The sequence below is a fragment of the Harpia harpyja genome, chromosome 2 (assembly GCF_026419915.1).
Source record: "Harpia harpyja isolate bHarHar1 chromosome 2, bHarHar1 primary haplotype, whole genome shotgun sequence".
NCBI classification, from domain to species: domain Eukaryota; kingdom Metazoa; phylum Chordata; class Aves; order Accipitriformes; family Accipitridae; genus Harpia; species Harpia harpyja.
This window is the reverse complement of record NC_068941.1, coordinates 56709538-56732049: the sequence shown is the minus strand read 5'-3', so window position 1 is coordinate 56732049 and position 22512 is coordinate 56709538. Positions and strand designations below refer to the sequence as shown.

The 22512-nt window shown below is 43.8% G+C and overlaps 1 protein-coding gene across 1 annotated transcript in view; it reads left to right on the top strand.

Moving 5' to 3' along the window:
• Nucleotides 1–11067: 11067 nt before the first annotated feature.
• ZDHHC2 (zinc finger DHHC-type palmitoyltransferase 2) overlaps nucleotides 11068–22512 on the top strand; it is a 44869-nt gene continuing 33424 nt past the window's right edge. The window contains exons 1-2 of the mRNA XM_052779970.1: nucleotides 11068–11324; nucleotides 22027–22053. Coding sequence (XP_052635930.1) covers nucleotides 11153–11324; nucleotides 22027–22053 — 199 coding nt within the window. The 5' untranslated portion in view covers nucleotides 11068–11152. The remainder of the gene's footprint in view (nucleotides 11325–22026; nucleotides 22054–22512) is intronic.

The window sequence follows — 22512 nt, the reverse complement described above, 5'->3', positions numbered from 1 at the left end:
TTCTGTTTGCAGTGTATATCATTCAAATTCTTTTGTCATAAAAAAATCTTTTTTTCTGTAACATTAATGTACAAGTGTTTTGAACTGGAGCATCTCACCATCACAAAAAATACTCTTTTTTTGGTTCTTTTGGTCATTTCTTCAGATAGCTTTGCTTTTCTGCCACAGAATTCTGTATAAAAGAGCTGAAGTGCAAGGACAAACAGGTGAAAACAAGGCAGGGTAATGGGACATGCCATCTGCTAGAGAGGCACCCCTCGGATAGGCAGCAGTCACTGTGCTCAATAAAACCTTATTCAAAATCCATCAAATTCCTGGCAGCAGAGAAAATTTGTATACTGCAACTAAATTATGTGATAGTTGCATAAATTAAGGCTTTTTGTAAAACCAGCTGTTTTTCTCTTCTGTAAGTTAAGTGTAATAATATAAGAAGATACTCAGTGGATGCTTAGGAACTGCCCACTGATGCCCAGACCAGCTGTAAATTGTGATAAAATGGTAACTGGTATTAAACCTGCACCTTTGGGTAGCTTTGTGATACTAACTTTTGTCTGAGCTGTGATGAATTCATAGTTGCCAGCAGAATATCCTGTACTGCTGGCTGCTCCCTGCTCATCTTCTGATGTTTAAAATCACACTGGCAGTTTCCCTCCTTGCATGGAAAAGGCTGAGGTACTTACTTAATGCCTTCTTTGCCTCAGTCTTTAACAGGGAGACCAGTTATCCTCAGGGTGCTCTGCCCCCTGAGCTGGAAGGCAAGGACGAAGAGCAGAATATACCCCCCTTAATCCAGGAGGAAATAGTTAGTGACCTACTACGCCGTCTGGACACTCACAAATCTATGGGACCAGATGGGATCCATCCAAGAGTACTGAGGGAACTGGCAGAGGTCCTTGCCAAGCCACTCTCTATCATCTATCAGCGATCCTGGTCAACAGGGGAGGTCCCAGAGGACTGGAGGCTTGCCAATGTGACTCCCATTTATAAGAAGGGTCGGAGGGAGGATCCGGGGAACTACAGGCCTGTCAGCCTGACCTCGGTACCGGGGAAGATTATGGAACGGTTTGTCTTGAGAGCACTCACATGGCAACTCCAGGACAAGAAGGGGATCAGGCCCAGTCAGCATGGGTTTATGAAAGGCAGGTCCTGCTTGACCAACCTGATCTCCTCCTATGACCAGGTGACCCGCCTAGTGGATGAGGGAGAGGCTGTGGATGTTATCTTCCTTGACTTCAGCAAGGCCTTTGACACTGTCTCTCACGGCATACTCCTTGAGAAACTGGCGTCTCATGGCTTGGACAAGTGTACTCTTCGCTGGGTGAAAAACTGGCTGGATGGCTGAGCCCAGAGGGTTGTGGTGAATGGGGTGAAATCCAGTTGGCGGCAGGTCACAAGTGGTGTTCCTCAGGGCTCGGTGTTGGGCCCTGTTCTGTTTAATATCTTTATTGATGATTTGGATGAGGGGATTGAGTGCACCCTCAGCAAGTTTGCAGACGACACCAAGTTGGGAGGCAGGGTCGATCTGCTTGTGGACCTTGTAGAGGAAGGCTCTACAAAGAGATCTGGACAGGCTGGATTGATGGGCTGAGGCCAATCGTATGAAGTTCAACAAGGCCAAGTGCCGGGTCCTGCACTTCGGTCACAGCAACCCCATGCAGCGCTACAGGCTTGGGGAAGAGTGGCTGGAAAGCTGCCCGGCAGAGAAAGACCTGGGGGTGCTGGTTGACAGCCGGCTGAATATGAGCCAGCAGTGTGCCCAGGTGGCCAAGAAGGCCAACGGCATCCTGGCCTGTATCAGAAGTAGTGTGGCCAGCAGGAGCAGAGAGGTGACTGTTCCCCTGTACTCGGCACTGGTGAGGCCGCACCTCGAGTACTGTGTTCAGTTTTGGGCCCCTCACTGCAAGAAAGACACTGAGTTGCTGGAGCGTGTCCAGAGAAGGGCAACCAAGTTGGTGAGGGGCCTGGAGCACAAGTCTTATGAGGAGCGGCTGAGGGAACTGGGGCTGTTTAGTCTGGAGAAGAGGAGGCTGAGGAGAGACCTTATTGCTCTCTACAACTACCTGAAAGGGGGTTGTAGTGAGGTGGGTGCTGGTCTCTTCTGTCAGGTGGCTGGAGATAGGATGAGAGGAAATGGCCTCAAGTTGTGGCAGGGGAGGTTTAGGTTGGATATTAGAAAAAATTTCTTTACTGAGAGGGTTGTCAGGCATTGGAATAGGCAGCCCAGGGAAGTGGTTGAGTCACCAACCCTGGAGGTATTCAAAAAGTGCGTAGACAAGGCACTTCAGGACATGGTTTAGTGGGCATGGTTGATGGTTGGACTTGATGATCTTGAAGGTCTTTTCCAACCTAAATAATTCTATGATTCTATGTTTTGACAGTAAGTCAATACAAATTACTTGCACTGCAAGTGCACGTATTGTATGCCATAGAAGAAAGTTATCAGCCTGAAGAAAAAGAAATATTATTTAACAGTGACTTGCAGCATATTGTTGGTCATACTGCCTGGTTTTCTATGGTTATTTGATCTCCTCTTTTCCATCTAAATATCAGGATAAGGATGCTTTGAAACAAAACAAGAAAAAAATTAGAGAGAAATTTTTCACTTTGCTTTGATTCAACTTTGCATAATATTCTTTACATAATGATGTGGTTTGCTGTCTTGTGCCACTGAGGACATTTTCAAGACAGTTTCTAGCAAAAGAACTCCAGACTAATACTTGCAGAAGGAAAAGAATCAGACCAAAAGTTCGGTATTCAAAAAACGAATCTCAGACAAAACTAATTTGTAGCAATACCAAGTCTGAACTCCCCTTAAAATTAAGCCAAAACTAAAATGAGTATTTTCTAATATATGTGAGGTCCAAATGTACAGTATTTTTCCCTATATCTGAAAATCCATGAAAGCATTTGGCACCCTGAACCTGTCAGCAGATGGTGCTCTTGGATATATTATGTTCTTTTTCTTACACACACAATTAAATATATGGGGGTGTGCTTTAATCTTGAATGAATAATGTTAGTTTTTACCGCTAGTTTGACTGATAAATTCCTCCCACAGAGGAACATTATTATTAGCTAGGAGTCTTCCATAAAAATATTAGTACCCACTTGAAAATCTTAATACCTCATTTTATATATATATAAAAAGTACACAAAGCTGAGTTACCTATTTATATGTCCACCTTAATTTAAAAATAAATGAAATTAAATTAATATGATTGCACAGGAACTTTTCCAGTTCCTGTTTCATAGCTATCTGTTGGAAGTAACTTTTCATTTACAGTTTTCTTCTGACAATAAATTTATAATCCTTCTCCTTTTTAAGCAGCCATACCTATACGCCATGTTTTTCTAATAAGTGGTGTTACTGTTAAGTGGGTTTAGGTGATTTGCCTGAGGTTGTAAGTTCTGGTCTGAAACAATGAACTTTAACTTGCTCTAACCCTGATTCAAAAGCTACAACCTAGATTCAAAAGAGCGTAGTGCTGTAAAAATAAACTTTCAGGTATTCAAATCTCTGCAGTAAAATACTGAGTCTGAAGTTAGTCACCTAGGCTCTTCAAAAAAATGCATGCAGAGAATTGCATGAGATCCAGAAATACCACAAACTGTTTTAAATCGGTAAACTAGCTAACCAGGCAGTACTGAGTATAGGGGCATTGTTATATGTTGCTCCTGAGAGCTGTGTGTTCTCATGGGCTTTCTTTTGTGGCCAGTAGCACATACGTGACAGAGGGGTGAGATGGCTCAGTTAAGAATTAACACAGCCAAAAAACCCCACACATGTATGTATAGATGTGACTTAATGAAACGGCTCCCCATTACAGAAGCACTGGGGACAGCATATGAGAGGGGGTGGAAACACATTGCCTGAAGCAGAGATGAAGAGCATGATAATGGCAGTCTGGATTTAGAGAGACTTGAGCTGCTGTGGTAGTTGCTATCAAATTATGCTTCTTGCCAGAGATAACGTAGCTCGTAAAATGAATATGTCCTTGCACTTGGAAACTGCTTGACAAAACCCAGTAGAAGGAGCAGGGACTGGAATCCAGAAGTCCCAGATTTGGGCAGATGCCCTCAGAGGCTGCCAAAGCATTTACTTTCTTTGGTCCCATGAATCTTACATCCTTTTCTATATCATTTTATAAAGACAGCGGACAAATTGCCAAAACCGGCCTACACACTGGCAATTAAAACACTTCCATGGGAAGTGGAAAGAAAGCAATTGTGGCTGTCACTGCATGTTGTGCAGAGACATATTCTCAGGATCCCCAGCAATATAGAGCATGAACATGGGAAGGTGTCTCATCCCTGGACAATGATCAAACCTGGATGTGTGACCAAGGTACTGAGTTGCTCAGCCCTGTCAAGGCATTTCAGGGCATTAGCTGTGTAAAAGTGGGTTTAAATTGCCTGATCTAAAAAAAAAAAAGAGGCTGTCAGACTGGTATTAGATGCCTGCTTTTGGAGTAAACCATTAAGCCACATAACTTCTACTCCAAAGGGCAGAAACCACTGGATTGGTGCACACAGCATGGGATGTCACTAGATGAGATAAGGTTTCTTACATACAGCTCTTTAGGGGCTTTCCACTCTAGGGGTCATGATTTTTGCCTAAATAGAGATATGTACAGTAGAACTGGTTTCAATTTCTCCCATTTTTCCCACCTTAAGTGGTAAAAGAGGAAGCAGCAGGGGAATAAAACTCCAAGATGAATAAGTCTGGGGAAAAACAATGAAATGAAAAAATTCCCACTGAAAGTGACAGACGAGTGGGTGGATAATAAGCCCAAATACAACTTTAAACAACTTCCCTGAAGGCAGACTCTGACAAATACAGTATTGTATCAATCCAGGGGTAGCAATCAAGAAATTCCAGGAAGCACTTCATTACTTGAAAAGGAGCTAAATGACCCTCTCTCGTGGAGAGCCAGGCAAATTTCCACATTGTGGAAAAGTTAAAAAAAAAAAAATCATATGACAACAATTAGGTTTGGGTATCCAAACAGTTGCAAATAATTAAGTACCTAGCTAGGATGAAGGGAGAACAAGAAGATGAATACATCTGGGCCAGCCCTCCAACTAAAATACATCTGACAGCTAGACTGAGACTGGAGAGGCTACTAAGCTGCTTGTTTTCATGTAGCTGGGAGTCACGAACTACGCACAGATGGTACTTGACTCCAGCTGGGATGCAACATACATTTCTAAGTGATATCTATGCCAGAGACCTTGCAGAGAGATTTTTTTTTGTACGTGTGGTAAGTGTGGTCCAACACCCAAACATTCCGGAGAGAAGCAAGCAGCACAGTCGCTGTTGTGAAGGTCAGAGAGCATCCCTGTAGAGCCACAGGTTCACCTAACTAGTGCCCGGTGCCTCTATGTCTGTGCCTATGTGTATTCCTCCTTCTAGCTGCTGGTCTGTGTATTGCACTTGTGGGAAGGCAAATATTTATACTCCTGTCCTATTGTCCCTCTCCTCTTGCTGCTGCACAGAATATGTGGGACGTGGTGCAAGAATAAGTATTCCACCATATCAGATTGCTTACATAGAGGAGGAGATGTTCCGAGTATATAAGCCATGAATTCCGGTCAGATTCTCTGAAAAACAGTTTTTGAATTAAGCATATTTTGCTTGTGTGTTTATCATTCACTGTATTCTGCATGTACTTAGTTTGGGATTTTTTTAATTGACCAAATAATGAAAGAAATACTGTGTTTAAAATCATCAGAAAGTTATTATGAGATTATAAAATGAATCATGCCTTATCATTTTCAAACTGTTCTAGCACAGTAAATCTGTGACATCTTAAAATGATCTAATACCATGAAGTCTTCTTTTTCCACAGTCAGTTGTTGTAATGGTAGTCTTAAGAGTTCAGTGTAATTTTACAGCTGAAATTCAATGAGCTAGTGTCCTGGTTTCAGCTGGGATAGAGTTAACTGTCTTCCTAGTAGCTGGTACAGTGCTATGTTTTGAGTTCAGAGCGAAGAATGTTGATAACACTGATGTTTTCAGTTGTTGCTCAGTAGTGTTTAGACTAATGTCAAGGATTTTTCAGCTTCTCATGCCCAGCCAGTGAGAAAGCTGGAGGGGCACAAGAAGTTGGCACAGGACACAGCCAGGGCACCTGACCCAAACTGGCCAACGGTGTATTCCATACCATGTGACGTCCCATCCAGTACAGAAACGGGGAAGTGGGGGGCAGGGATTCGCCGCTCGGGGGACTGGCTGGGTGTCGGTCGGCGGGTGGTGAGCAATTGCACTGCGTATCATTTGTACATTCCAATCCTTTCATTATTGCTGTTGTCATTTTATTAGTGTTATCATTATCATTATTAGTTTCTTCTTTTCTGTTCTATTAAACCGTTCTTATCTCAACCCACGGGTTTTGCTTCTTCTCCCGATTTTCTCCCCCATCCCACTGGGTGGGGGGGAGTGAGTGAGCGGCTGCGTGGTGTTTAGTTGCTGGCTGGGGTTAAACCACGACAGCTAGATACACATATAGTATTTGCAGGTACTCATCGTAACCTATGAAGGGACAGTAACTGTGAACATCTATGGCCAGCCATGGATATTATATCCGCAGGAGCCTAAATGAATGCTGAAGTAACTCCTTGACAAACGCTCTTACCACAGTAGTGTGGTATTCAAATCACGGATACTTTAAGAACACTGTTAATTTACATAATCACTTTTGTTTCTTATCTTTTGTGGCTCATTTTACTTTTTTATTCTTATTGTTTTGAAATTCTATGACCTTTCAAACTGGTACAAAACTGAGGTCTGAAAAGGCTCTATGCTAAACTATCGATAACAGATAATTTTTCTCTGCCATATATTAAACATCCTCTCTCACTTGAGATTTCCTTCTATTTTGCCGCCATTACTTTATGACATTGATTATCAGGAACTGTTTATCACATCTTAATAAAATACATTCAAGCCATCTGTGTAACTTCATTAGATGTGTACAAACCTTCTACTACTGTTTGCTCTAGATGGGCAACTTACCAAGATCCGAATTCCTAGTACAGTTTCTTCCTTCTTAAATGCCCAGAACGCTCTTAACAGCTATCCATATACAGCGAGTATTGCAGACATGCAGCATGATCTGACTATAATTTAAGTATCAAAGAACTTTAATGTCAGCAGTTAGAACCACAGTGTAATTCTTTAGATAAAGTTGGTTCAACAAAGCAGAGCCCCCTGACTTGCACAGGAGTAGTTTTTAATGTGGACTGCACACTAGGGTACCAAGATGACTTCCTTTGGAAAGAGGCACTGTTTGCATTCTCCGCTTCTGGATCTGAACCCAGCTAGCATCCACCTGTCAGTGCATGTGGAAGGAGAGAGCACCTGCTTCGTTAACGTCATCTGACCGAGGACCTTGGCAAGTGGGATGACGAGGAGAAGAGGGGAAGCCAAGTATACAGAGGCACAAACCCGACTGAACAACGCTCACAGAGACAACAGCAGGGAACAGCCCTGGTCAGCCAGACCGATCAGCAAGGGTATGCGGAGCGGGAGGATGCTTGTCTCAGCAAGATGAGCTGGATGAGGACCTTGTCAAAATGCAGTGAGCACCAAGCTGGCGAGTCAGGGACGTGGGGCAGGTTAAGAGGGCCTGGGGTCTGGGCAGGGGTGTCAGACAGCCAGGGAGGCCGTGCCTGTAGTCAGGGATCTGCAACTGCACGTGTGCTTGTGAGCACAGAGTTGGGAGGGGGGGAGTGTGTGTGTGCTTTCTCTAGTGAACCTCAGCCCCGACAGCCAAAGGGGAGAAGGGAACTTGGCTGTCGGTACTTGCGTGAGTCCTACACATAGATGCTGTTGAAGTTGCCACTGGTTGAGCAGGAAAGCAGCAGCCACGTCCACCGGCCTGGGACGGAGATGCCGGGTCCCTGCGCTAGGCTCCAGCGGCCGGGCAGACGGATGCCTGGCCCCAGCGCTGTGGGTGGCAGCCCTTCTTGTAACATCCCTTCACACTACCTGATACAAAGAATAGACACACATGGTAATGTCAGAAATGTATTCCAGAAGAAACACTTTTAAAAAAAATGCACCAGCAATACCTTGCATATACCTTGTCTGAGGGGAAAAGCTGAGCGGTACCACTTATGACAACATTTTGTTTTGATTTGCCAAAGACTCAAGCCTCCTCTTCAAACCCCAGCTACCTTCAGCCCAGCTCCTGACGAGAAGAAAAGCCAGTAAACTACCTTTGTTTCCTCTTTTTCCTGTGAACGTTTCACACAAGCATCAATAAACTGTGCCCCGAGTAACCTCTCTCTCTGTAGAGAGAGGCTGCCCGAGTACAGTCATTTGGGAAATCTGTCCATGAATACCTAATGGTTTAGATTATCCCAGGATTTACTTTTGCCATAATGCAGTGCTCCCTTGAATACACTCGCTCTTGAGTTGTTCTCCTGCTACCTAAAATTTCTGCAGGTCATACCACAGAGAGAGGAGGAGGAGGAAAGGAACAGAAGAAAGGGTCTCAGGACCCATCTGGAGAGCGGTAAGACTCATGGAGGGAATAGAGCAGAACTGTGGGCATGGAGGGGAGCAAGAGAGCCCACATCCATGGGGAGAAACCACAAGCGCGAGGGCAAGAGAGAGGGATTCTTCATAGCTCTCTGCCCAAAGGATGCTCCAAGGTAATCGGGAATATCAGTCAAGGCAGGCTTTTTTGTCCCAGCCAAATTAAAGTGAGGTTTGCCTGTTTGTTTCACTAGACAGGCTAGTTTTGAACCAGAATGACCATGACTTTGGAGCTCTAATACAGAGTATAGTATAAAATAATTACTAATGTAATTATTAGCATACTAAATAACAAAATTCTGATTATTGTGGAATCTGAGGAGGTTGGCACTGGCCATGGAAAAGTTAGAAGGCTGGACTACAGAAGCCCATTTCCATGAAGGAGTAATACAAAGCCTCTGACCAGAAATTGTATGATATAAGGTCTTTGTAACACATCATCTTTTTATTCCCGCATCTCTGGCAAACTGCCACCTCTCTATGTACATAATTTTGTATAATAACTATTATTTCAAGGAATTAATTACTATGTTAAAAGGTGTTCTCTACTGTTTACCATGGCATGTGTTGTTAATAAGCCCCTATCACATGCAACATTTTAAAACGGTTTATAGGAGAAAGCTTTTCATAGCCCCCAAGTGGGATGCAAAAACTAATTCACCCTTATGCATACAGTTTCCAGCTGCTAACTTCTCATGGCCCAGCCATGTGTCCGTGGAAACGCACAACACATTAGATGCGTTATCCTTTGTACCTGAGAGAGGTCACTGTCAGGTATTTCCATCAAATGAATTAAATTGCCTTAATTTGTTTTAACTTTTGCCAGTAAAGCACGGGGTATGCCTTCAAGCGGTGGCAATTTTGTTTCTTATACTTCTAAAATCTGTTTTGAATAACCATGGATGTTCTCATTAAACATACTAAAGTCAAATCCTTTAAATGTTCTATTAAGATGTTGGCCTCAGTGATGATTTACATAATTAACTACAGGAAAAATGAAATGGCTTTATTGTCTATGTCACGTTGGTTTTGGTCCCTTTCCTCTTCTTTTGTGAAATACAGTATGTTGGCATATAAAATCTAGTTTTTCCGTACCATTCACTATATCTCTACCTTTTTAATGTATAATACATAATTCCCCATCATGCAGAATCTTTTCTTAAGTTATTATATTCCCATCTTTCAATGGCATCATATTCTGTTTATTTCTCTTCTATAATGACTATACATTGCGGAGATGGTTTCACTGAGCCATTCACGATGATATACGTGTCTTTTTCTTGAATAGGTGAAGATAATTTACTGCTATGGGATATGTAATATTCCTCTCGATACATCATTCTGTATTGCTCTTTCACCCGGTTCACTGTGGCTAACCAAAATTCCTCAGCCTAATCTTACAATAATGAGAGGCGCGTGATTTTGCATGACATAAAAACACTGCAGCCATACGGTCAACTTCTTTTTCCATCTCTTCAATAAACACGCTAACAACTCTGTTTCATACTCTGGAACCTGGCAGCACACCTACTATTTTTGTCTTATTTTCTCTATTTTTTTTCTCTCTCGCAGCCTGTTTTTAATCAATGGCAGCCACGTGCCGTCCAGGTTGTGATTACTTAGCTTCATGCGTAGTCTCCTGTGTGGGACATTATACCAGCCTTTTTTCCAAGTCCAAACACATTTTCACCAACCAGCTCTTTCCTACCTACCGTGCTACCGATGCTCTGAGAGACTCTGGCAGATTGCAGAAATACTACGGGCCGTGCTCAGCATTTCTAATTCTGGAACGGTAATTCAGCAACCATTTGGGTGCACATACTGCAACGCAGTCTGGGTTTACTATGACATTTCACAAGCGCTTCATTACGATGGCCATAGCGTAAAGCCTTTTCGGGAAAGAGTGAGTCAGCACAACCCTTCGCCACCTTCCCTTGGCAGAACATCTGCCAAGAGCAGGGCCGGCCACCGCAGCCTCTGGCTGGCTGTGACACGGCAGCCCGCAACGCTTGTTGTTCGTTATACCTTATGCTGAAACATCATTCGCAAATGAGGCAGCGCTCTTCCTAACCAAGCGTTTTAAAAGTATTCCCGCGGGCGGTGAAGTACCACCATCCCTAATTTCGGAGGCAGAAAAGCCGGAGGAAGCTGCGCTGGGCACCGGGCGCTAAACGGGGGCAGACGTCATCGGCGCCTCCACCCACGTAACGCCCAAGCGCTGCTGCACGTGCCGGATGCCCGAGGCGCGTAACTCCTTTTGTGATGAGCTGAGCTGCTCCGGGGCCCGGCCCCAAACTTCACGGGACAGCTTCCCGCTATCGCCCGCGGCAGGCGGCGGGAACGGCCGCTTCCCTGCCAGGCCCGGGGCGGCCGCAGCCAGAGCCTAGCCGGGCCCCGCGGGGACGCTCCGGCCTCCCCTTCGGCCCTTCCCCCCTGCCCTGCCCTGCCCTGCCCGCAGGGAGGGAGCGGCCGGTCGGCCGGCCGGCGGGCGGGCGGGCGGTGGGAGGAGCGGCCCCGCCGGAGAGCCCTGTCAGCGCGGGAGGGAGGGACCGGGGCGGGCTCCGGCGGGGTGCGCGGCCGGGGCCCGGGCCCCCGGAGCGAGCGGTCGGAATGCGGTGCGGGAAGATGGCGGCACCGCCGCCGCCGCCGCCAGCCGGGGCGGCGGGCGCTTGGGGCGGCGTGCGGCGGCGCTGCCAGCGGCTGCTGTACTGGGTGCCGGTGCTCTTCATCTCCAGCATCCTCTGCTGGTCCTACTACGCCTATGTCACCCAGCTCTGCCTGCGTGAGTGCTGCCGCCGCGGCGGGCGGGGGGGCTCCCGCGGGACGGGGGTGGGCGCCGCCGCCCCTGCCCCTGCCGGGAGAGCGCAGCCGCCCGCGCCTGCCGGCACGGGGCTGGCGGGGAGACGGGGGGGCGGCGGCGGTGGCTGTTGTTTGTCGGCGCCGGGGCTGTCCCTGGCCGCCGCCACGCCCGCCGGCCGGGGCCGGGGCCGGGGCCGGGGTTGCGCCGCAGCAAGCGGTCGGCGACGGGCTGGGCTGGGCTGGAGGCTGGCGGAGCGACCCAGCCCGCAGCCCGGTCGCCTCTGGACGGCCGGGGTCGTGCTGGCATCCGCGCTGCCTTGTGCAGTCCTGTCCTTCCCACCCCGCACGCACCCCCCACCCCCCGCGACCTGGTCGCGCGTGGTTTCCACTTCCACGCGAGGAGGGAGCCGATCTCACGGGGGTTTTCACGGGCGTGAGGTTTCCTCCGTGGCGGGCATAGCGTGTGACACCCCAACCCTGAAGATGGGACCCGGAGACTCCCCGTGCAGACGGCATGAGCGAAGTTAGCGGTCCCTTTGTTTTCCTCCCACTGCGTGACAGCACTTACGTATATGTATATATGTAAAAACAGGGTCTTCTGTCAGTGAAGGTGGAAGCGGGAACAGGTAACAGAAAATCCCCAAGTCTCCCCATGCCACTCTCAAGTCATCTAGAAAATGCCTGGCTGTCACAACTTCTTGGTCCGCCTTTGGCATCGGCAGCCTGCAATTCATTCAGAAGTCATCCTGACCGTGCGTCTTGGCTCTTCCTTAGCGTTGGGCAAATAATTAATCACATACTGGAGATTGGGTGTGATCTGAGTATTTATGTGAATTTGAGTAGTTGAGCCAGGAGTACTTGTTAAACGACCAGCTCACTAGGCTCTCTTGAATTAATTTCAGTTTTTGTCATGGTTTGTCTTGTAGAAAACAATTTAATCTTTGAATTTTAGAGGCTAGTGTATGGCGTACTGATGTTCCGTGAACAGTATTATAACAATGGCACAAAGGAATACAAATGAGCTGTTGTGTCCCCTTCCCTCTTTACTGTAGGTAACGTTCATAGTGAGTGTTGGTCATTTAGCATCTGTTTAAGGAACAGCAGTGAGGGGAAAATAACCAACTGAAGCTGAGGGCATTTATAGGCATATATAACTTTGCCAGACTTCAGCTTTCATATTTAAAATCTCAGCAGTCTGGTATCTAATTTTGGATTTCTTTTTTTTTTTTTCTTTTCTTTTCTCAAACAGAATACTGTGATCAAATTTTTGTCCTACAGATGCTTGGCTGAGCAGTTGAGATATTAAGCGAAAAAACGATTGCCAGGCCTAGCACCTCTGTTTTGCAGGGAGGTGTTAAGAGTTGGTGTGGTTCCTATATAGGAGGTGGGCTTTTACATCTTTTTTTCACTAACAACATTCAAATCTGTTAGCTTTAAATGCTGTTCTTCAGCTAGAAAGTGGGACTTGAGTTGCTGCACCCTCATGAGAGGAGGACTGAAGTGTCTACATCCAGTGCAAGGAAGCGAATTGTCTAGAACGTTGTGGGAGTAGCTGACTGAGTGAGCCTGGAAAGGGGAGCTGTAAGCTGGTATGAGGGCAGCGAGGATATTTCGGGGGAAGGTGACCCTCTAATTAACATCTGTCCTAATGCACACAGCCCCATGGCGCTTACACAGCGAAGTAGGCTTGATTTGGGCACTACCGTTTGAGTGATCTACTGTATTTTTTATTGTGTGTAATTCTGTATAACAGAGGAAAATTGGGGTTTAGCTTACCTGACAGCAGGTACCTCTTAGGGCAATGGCATGCTTGAAACTTACTTCAAACTATTAACTGTGGTACCATGATGCCTTGAGAACCACTCAAAGCAAAAGGCCTGTCATGGGAGGGAATGAAGAGGGAATCCTGGGGCTCTGCTAAAGCGTCTTTTACTGAATTCCTTTCTATGGACAAAGATGATTTTTTTGTTTGTTTGTTTGGTTGGTTTTTTTCTTGTTCCCCACCCCTCTTCCCCATTCTGCCTGGCTCACCAGTTTTTTAATTCAGCATAATTGTTGTCTGCAGCTTCTGTTAATTCCATCTTTTGTCTATATCTGGATGTTTTCCCTCGTTTTTGGCATATTAAGATAAAATAAACGTATGTCTTGTCTTACTAATGAGTATTTAGTGTAAACAACAGAAGGAATAGCTAACAACTCTGAGAATGAAAGCCAACGACAGGAATAGACTAAGCATTTCAGTGCTTTGAAGCCAGCCTGTCTACTCAGTGCATCTTTTATTCCTGCAACACTGACTGCTAAAGAGGACATATATACCTGCTTATTTTACTGCAGCTTGTCATTGATGCTACCGGCAACGTACAGGGAACAGTGTTAACCATTGTGCAGTAGGACTTAGCAAGGACTTTGCATAGTTGTTAAGTGGTTTCTTTGAGCTTTTAATAATGAGAAAGTGTTTCAAATGTAGTATTTTGGATGTTTTTTTGCAACTCCTACTGAGTGTTGTAGGATGGACGTTACATTTTTTTAAAAAAAGAGAAAGCCTACTGAGATGATCCGTTTCATCCCTAAAGCTGAGTAGTTAACAGTATTGAGTACCATTTTAGGAAAAAAAAAAAGGTTTTAGAAACAGAAAAAGGAATCCACAACTTTTAACTGCAGTATTACCATGTCTAGAGTTCTGTCTCTTTTATTAGTGGATTCAGCTAAGTGCTCGTGCTGCTTTAACCTTTAAGGAAAAGGAGAAAGGTATTGAACACTAGCAAATGGTTCTCTTCTTCCTGCTGGTTATAGAATGCTGGAATTAAATGTGTAAATGAATTGGGTTTTAAAACACCTGACTAGAAATTGCTTCTCTCTAATCCAGTTCCATTCTCTTGATTTTGCCATTATTGTCATCTCACAACCCCTGTCTGGCAGTAGTAGTTGTCTTTTTCCCCCAGATAACTTCCTTTGTGTTTAAAATTAATGGGCCTTTAAGTATTCCTTCCCTTAAAAAAATTTGAATGTGTTTATGAAAAACTGAGGGTTACAGATTTATTGTTCTTCCTCTAAAAAGATGAGGAAATATAGGCAATGTGCAATGAGTACATTGAACTTCAATAGCTGAAGCTACTGAAATTTCAACCTAGGTTATATGGAACAATAAATAGTAACATGAAGTGCAAATGGAATTCTCTCCCCTGGCTCCTGCATCCATGTGTCTCTACTCAGAAAATACATACTGGATTCACTAAACTATATGCAAAGAAAATAATTATTCTTATGTCTTCCTTCTTATGTGTATCTCTAACTTGGGTTAGTAGAACTATAAGGGACTTAGAGTAGTTATCCACTCCATGCTTTGGGTAAGGCAGAACCAGTAGGTATTTACAGTTTCTGACAGTTGTTTGTCAGAAATGTTCTTGACAAACTCAGATGTTGAGATTCTTTTTGGTTTTTTGTTCTGTTTTCCTGCCAGTTCATGACTTGGAGTTGTATATGAGAAGGAAAATGTGAAAATTTGACAGTGCTGTGACAGATGTTTTTAGTGACAATATCAACTGTGCTGATGAAAGGGTTATCCAATAAATATAAATTGGTTGTATATGTTAAGTTTTGGTCCATTTTTATGTGTCACTGATTTGAATTCTAAGGATAATGCTCTTGCTCAGGGAATCCTGTCTGAAAATGCAGCTTGAATGTGTAATTTTGAAGGAGGAAAATACATTTGCTGTGGAACATAAAGTGGTGAATAAGCATTGCCTGACTACTTCAGTGAAGGGAAAGGAAGGACATACTCCCACCCGGGTGAGTGATTTGGCTGATTTGGAGAAGAATAAGTGACCTCAGCTCACTTGAGGAGGGCGACAAGAAGACATGCACAATACAGTCAGGAGAGCTCATAAGCCACTTCTTTGGTTTTGGAGTAGAATATGTGACTGGGATCTGTCCACTGCTACCTTCACTGTGGAACAGAAAAATGTGAAATGACACCCAGCTGCCAAAGATGTTAATGATCGTGAAAGATTTTTGCTGGGGGATCAGATTGGTTAGTGCTGAATTGAGGTTTTTGACTCTGTGTAACATCAGTGGAATGGAATTATAGCAGGATAAAAAGCTGCTTAATTCATCACAGTTTAGAGGCAGAATTAATGCGTGCCCTGTAGGCATGGCACAGTGTCATCAGGGGATCAGAAACGGCAGAAAACGTGGAGATAGAAGCTGACAGAGGAAAAAAAAAAAGGAAAAAATAAAAGGTGGGGCCCAAGATTTGGTCAGCTGGATGTGAACTCTTTGCTCAGTATGTTCTCCAAATGGATCAAAAGATTTATGGTACTTGGTGCTCACGTCCTGTGGTCATGGACAGCTTCCATTTGGCTATAGAATTACAAGTACATTGTAACATTGCAGCTGGCTGTTGTCAAATACCAGTTAAATACTCTATACACTGGCTGCTTAGGTATCAAAGGACTTCGGTCAAAGCAAATTTGTATTTTATACCGTATTTTGCAAACGCCACGTTTTTTCCTCTTCTGATATCCCTGGTTACTTTCAGAAAAGTTTCAAAACTGGCAGCTGAAGTGAAATTGGTTTCTGAATTTTAGCCAGCAGTACTCCTGTACATTTCTCAAATTTCATTTGATTTCTTTCTCAGACTTGCAGAGGCAGCTGCCATTCTCCACTTCTGAAATTGAAGTCTGTGTTAAGTATGACTGGTTATCTCTCCATGTAGTGCCTAGTATACTACCTGGAGGGTTTGTGCCTTGAAAGTTAAACCATGGCTTTAAGTTGAAAACATAAGGTCTATGGTGAAGATATAATTATTAGGTAAGATTGTGTTTTCAGTTAAAGATTTAACACTGCTTGATACGTAACAACTTGAATGGATGTTCTTGTCAGGGTGTACTCTTTGTGTGCTAAAAAGGGTCTGATCATACAACTTCTCTAGAATTGGTCTTCACTCTTCAGTTAGTCCTTGTGACTTGGAAAGTAAATGGGAAGTTTTTAAAGAAGAAGGATTAGATTAATTCTTAGACATACACAGTTCAAAAGTAGTAGTTTTGTGACCCTACCTAAAAAGCGTAGCTTGCTGCTACGTAGGTGGGTGTTGATGTAGTTTGATGGACACAGCATTAGGGGTTAAAATGAATTTACTGACACATTCACAAAAACTGTTAAATCCAAATGTATGGGTTATTGATGACTATTTATGCCAACCTTAAATCTCACAGAAATATTCCTGTTACTTTTGTCCTGAAGCGAAGCACTGGTGGCAAAGTCTCCACCTTGTCACTCTGAATCAAAGCAAATCACTGCTCTGTCTAGCAAAGAGGTAGTTTTTATTGCAAGCACTGATTTTTTTTCTAAAGGACTATTGCAGACAAGGATAGAACACTTGTCACAACTGTAAAACACTTTTATGAGTACAGAGAGCTGAGTTAAATTGCATATATAGATCAGTGTTTTACAGCTTCAAATATGCTATAAAGATAAAATACGTACTTAGTTTTGTGAATCAGATCCAAGATGTTAAACTGTATAAAAGTTTGAGAGAAACAGCTATTTATAGATGTGGCTGCAGAGTCTCTGAATCAGATGTATCTTATCTTCCCATTTCAAAGTTTTAAATATTTAAAAAATGTACATAAAATATGGAAGCAAGATTTTTATATATCCACTTCCATCGAAGCTTTGAAAAAGTAATTGCTTTCTCCAGTCCTTTTTTTTTTTTTTTTTTTTTTTTTCCTACCTAACCATTACATTTACTGTTCAGGAACATTGGGCTTGGGTTTAGAAGTCAAGCAAAACTTAATGTTAGAAAACCAATGCAATTTTTTACATGAATTTTATCTTCCAAAATCTTTTGGGTTTTGTGGTAGCAATGTGTCTTACCATGTCTCTAGCTACATGGAGATGGATGCCTGCTTAAATTTTCCACAGGTGAGTGAGAATAAAGATTTCTAGAGAAAATGAGCCATAGCTCAAGAAATGGGAAATCCATTTCTATCACTGAGTTAAGGTCTGACCCAGTGCAAGGTGCCTAGCAATGTGGCTTCTCTTAGCAAACTAATTTGGTGATGGAGTTGTAGCAGGCCATTTTGAGAGGCCGCAGTACCTCTTTGCTTGCCAAGCCATTCCTAATGCTGCATGGCTTTCTCCCTGTGACGAAGACTACCAGCGAGTGTGGGATGAATTCCCCAGGCTTCTCTGGGTGTCCTTCCATCCTGGACTTTTTCCGATCTTTCGTAACACAACTTTCTGTCCTCAGTCACTGTTGTTTTTTGCAAGTACAGGCTGTTTAGCAGCATTGACTACTGAATGTGCTGTTTCTGTTTCTGGCTGCCTGTGGCTCAGGGCAAGCAGGGAACGATGTTTCTGGCTCAGGAAATTGGCATCTACGTTGGCTGAAGTCCTGCGTGTGTCCCAGCCTGATCCCCAATTCTGATGAGCACCGTCTGCGAGCTGCGTAATGAAACAGAGAGGCTCCAATTACGTGATAGTCTGCTAGTACTGAACTGTAAATGGCATCCTGACGCTTTAGCAGTGGAAGGCTGATTCTTAATGAAATTGGCCCCTGCAGTATCTCAGGCAAACAGAGCTGTAACTTTTTAATGACTTCTTGAAGACAGGTCATGGTTTTATAATTATCTCGGTGTCTGAATATACAGGAGTATTGTTCCATTCCTCTCTCAAAGGGTTTTACCCTGTTTTCTCCCAGATTGTAGAAATTGCTTAATGGTTGGGATTGGCGTGTCCTTGGTGTTTATTTTAGTAGTTGTAGCCATAAATGCTTTTTACCCTTATTATTTGTATGGTATTTGACTACCAGTAAGTGAATTTGCAGCGTTTAAGATGATATTTATTAATGACAGGATGCATAGTGTGACCTACTTTTCTGTGCACTACCAGCAGTGAATATAACCCCTTGGAAGAGAAATGAGAAGACTGCCAGAAAGACTGGTATAAATGATTCACAGAAGACTATATGATCAAATACTGTTGAATAATATAGCAAAGCTGTATCACTGAATCTACTGAAAAATATAAAATTTGGTTTAAATAAATAGATCATGTGTGCTGTTCAGAAGGTGGGGAAAATAGCAAACGTTTCTTTGATCAAATATAAAATTAGAGTGTTTTTTCATGTTAGAAAATTATTTCCCATGCAGTTAAATAGTGTGGTTTTAGAATTATAAGCATCTTGTGGTTACCCTAAGAAGTCTTTGTATTGTGGTCATTCTACAAATAGAGGAAGTTTAATTTTTAAAAGAAATTTAAGAGAGAGTTTGATTTGTAGGGGCTGCTTCCCCCTGCCCCGCTGGTCAATTCTGCCACATTTGTGCCAAAAAAAACCCCCAATCCAACCAAACCAAAAATAAAACCCCTTTATTTCCTCCCTGGTCCTGTGGTATTGCAGATACCTGTCCATTACTTTCCCAGACATTGCACCGCCTTCAAGGAGCCTTCGTCAAAGGTGGTTTGAAAAGGCATAAGCAGAAGGAGTAGTACTTCACTTTGTGAAAAGCTGCAGGTTGTTGGATGTCTTGCGTATTCCTCTGTGTCATCGTCTGAGGGGATGTTTGTTAAGCAGCGCAGCCAGTCTCCTCATAAACACCAGTTGCAGTAAGTGTGAAGAAAGGTGATAAGATTGAAAATACTGGCATCTCTCTTTAGCCTTGCCTCTTCCACTTCAGTCTCTTGCAGTGGTTGCAACTCAGGAGCATATGAAATAACTCTGAGTTATACTCAGGTGATAAAAGAGATTAAAATGACAGGATGTATTCAAAAAAACTAGTTCTCACTCTGCTGGGATTAACTGGACATCTTTGGGCACTTATATTTTAGCCTTCATGGTCTGCAGCTCCTGTCAGGAACATTTGGCTTCCAGGCTAGATGCTGCAAAAGCAGAAAAGATGGTCCACCGGGCAGGTGCAGACTCTGAGGACTGCATTTCATGCTGGAGGTGGACAGAAACTTTGAAAAGCTGTAGGCTTGCAGTCCGATAGAAATTACTAAATTTGGATTTATTAATTGTATTGGTCTTTTACTTACAAACATGTGGAAAAGTTAAAAGTCTCAAACACACACATTAATTAATACATTTCATCCAAGGTTAAGGGCGGAAAAAAAGATGACAGCTGCTTTCACAGCAATTTTCTATGCCATTACCTTGTTAGGAGAGAAAAATACCACCAATCATTGTGAACGGTTGGTTAGGTAGATATTAGTTTGAAACTGGTGATTCTGCAATGTATGCTTGGCTCTGGCTTTTTAATTAGCAGAGAGTGGTTATTCCAAGAAGACTGGCAAAATTTCTGCATACCTTGCTGACCATACCAAGTGGAGAAAGAAAATCAGAATTTGAGTAGTGGCTAGTTTGTCCTAATCTGAGAGCTCCAGCACTTTTAAATTACACATCAGCTCTGAAGATGTCTTTTTTTTCTGGTGGATGACTGTTTACTTACAATTTTACAGTTCTTGTGCATTATTGTACTGCAGCATGTCTGCTTCTCAGTCAAATGTGTATACATATTCCCTCAGCTTCTCTGTAGCATTTGTGTAAGTGGATATTTAGCATATCAAGCTCTAAAGATTTCTCTTAGCTGAACTAGAAGACAGAGGGCAGAGTAGAGTTTTCTTTATAGTGGCTTATGCAACTTCTGTGGTGTCTGTCTGATTTTTGTGAAGAACTTTATAAACATGGTTATTTGCTGTTTTCCTTCAGGTAAGGTAGATGCTCCTTTTGGTAGAGCTATAGTCAAATCTCCATTTTAATAGATGTTTTTTATAATTCTAGAGTCGTGGAATAATTCATGTTTGACAGGACCTCAGCTCGTCTGGTCCAACCTCCTAATCAAAGCAGGGTTAGGTGTGAGGTCAGGCCAGGTTGTTCAGGGTTTTATCTAATTGAGTCTTGAAAAACTCCAGAGATGGAGACTGTACAACATGTCTGGGCAACTTGGTCCACTGGTGGACTGTTCTCATGGTGGAAAAGTTTTTCCTTGCATCAAAACTGATCCTCTCATTTCAACTTAGACTTACTGGCTCTTGTCCTCCCATCCTGCACCATTATGAAGAGCCCTGTCCACCTCCTGGAGGCCTCCCTGGAGGTCCTGTGTTAGGTCCTCCCAAAGCCATGTCTTCTCCAGGCTGAACAAGCCCTGGTCATGCAGCCTCTCCTCATAGGGTTAGTGATCCAGTCCCTACCAGCTTGGTCGCTCTCCCCTAGACTTGCATCTTTGTTGTAGTGGGGGGCCCAAAGCTGGGGCAATGTTCTGGATGTTATCTGAATGTTGCATAGAGGGGGATAATCCCTTCTCTTGACTGACTGGCCATGCCCCTGCTAATGCAGCCCAGGAGGCTGGTGGTCCTCTCTGCTGCCCGGGTGCTGCTGGCTCATGTTCAGCTCACTGCCCGCCAGCACCCCCACGGCCTCTTCCACAGAGCTGCTCCAGCCCAGCAGTCCCCAGGCTGTATCGTTGCAGGGGCTTGTTTCTTTACAGGTGCAGGACTTTGCCCTTGCTGAATTTCGTAAGGGTCCTGTTGGCCCATTCATTGCTCCAGCCTATCTGGGTCCATCTGGATGGCAGTCCTGCACACCAGCGTATCACCTGGTGTCCTCAGGGTGGTGTCATCTGTAAACATGATGAGTGTTCACTTTTCCAGAGCATTAGTTAAGGTGTTGAGCAGCACCGGTCCCACAATACATCCCTGCTTTGTGCAAGGTATCTTTAAATAGTGACTTTCACTCTATCAACAAGCCTAAGTTTAATACATCAAAGTAGGATGGCATGGCTGCTTGGCCTTTCCGTAGGAGTTGCCTTGTGCCTGCTGTTTGAAGACCAGCCTTGTGCAGCTGTTTTTATTAGGAAAATAAGGGCAGATGAGAGATCCGTATAGCTACTGTCCCCTCGCTTATAGTTGTAGGTGCCAGTATATTACAGTTTGTAGACTGCTTAATTGGGATGGATAAATGTGTGGTGGAGTGGTTTAGATGGAAAGGGAAGAGCACCATGAGGTTTTGATCACTTAGGAGTTTCTGATCTCTCTGAGATACCTGTTGTGGGGTAGTTATGTTTTTTAAATAATGTGACCGAGAGTGTAATATAGGTGTAAGAAAAAGATTTATTCTCTTTTAAATGCAGTGACTGATACATGATATCTGTGTACTCCGCTCCGTGCCTGACATACTTGCGCCTTTCCCACTCTCTTGCTATCCCCAAATTCTGTAATCTGTAGGCAGTTTCTTAAAGGAAGTGCAACTTCTGTCTACTTTCGATTTTTATGCCATGGAGATCTAAGGGTATCGCTGAGTATTGCTGGCAAAACCAGTTCTGGAGTCTGACATCTCTGCTTCAAGAACAGAACATACATAAACAGTAAAACCTGTACAACCGCAGTTAAATAACTGTTCTTCAGAAGTGGCTTTTCTTGGGTTAAACTTGGGCAACTTCAGATAGATGGAGGTGCTGGTTCTCAGGGACTGAGCCTGGGAGGCAAAAAACCTTATAAGCAATTGGCATTGTCTGCCTATTGTGATGAATGTACACAGCATAAAAGCTTGATAGTGTGTGGCCTTAAGCTTGTATTGTTTAATGATTACTCTTCCCTTTTTGGTTGAAAAACAAAAGTTTAAAATATTCAGTTACATCATTTACTATTTAAACATGATTTTTACTCTTTCCTTTTTTCTCATTTTTCAGTGACAATGACAAATATTGGAGAAAAAGGTAAGATTTTTATTAGCTGTTTATAAGTGGAATTCATATATCAGGGTGGTATAGTAGTTTACTAGTAGAATTGAGATACTGTCCTGGTTTCAGCTGGGATAGAGTTAACTGTCTTCCTAGTAGCTGGTACAGTGCTATGTTTTGAGTTCAGAGCGAAGAATGTTGATAACACTGATGTTTTCAGTTGTTGCTCAGTAGTGTTTAGACTAATGTCAAGGATTTTTCAGCTTCTCATGCCCAGCCAGTGAGAAAGCTGGAGGGGCACAAGAAGTTGGCACAGGACACAGCCAGGGCACCTGACCCAAACTGGCCAACGGTGTATTCCATACCATGTGACGTCCCATCCAGTACAGAAACGGGGAAGTGGGGGGGCAGGGATTCGCCGCTCGGGGGACTGGCGGGGTGTCGGTCGGCGGGTGGTGAGCAATTGCACTGCGTATCATTTGTACATTCCAATCC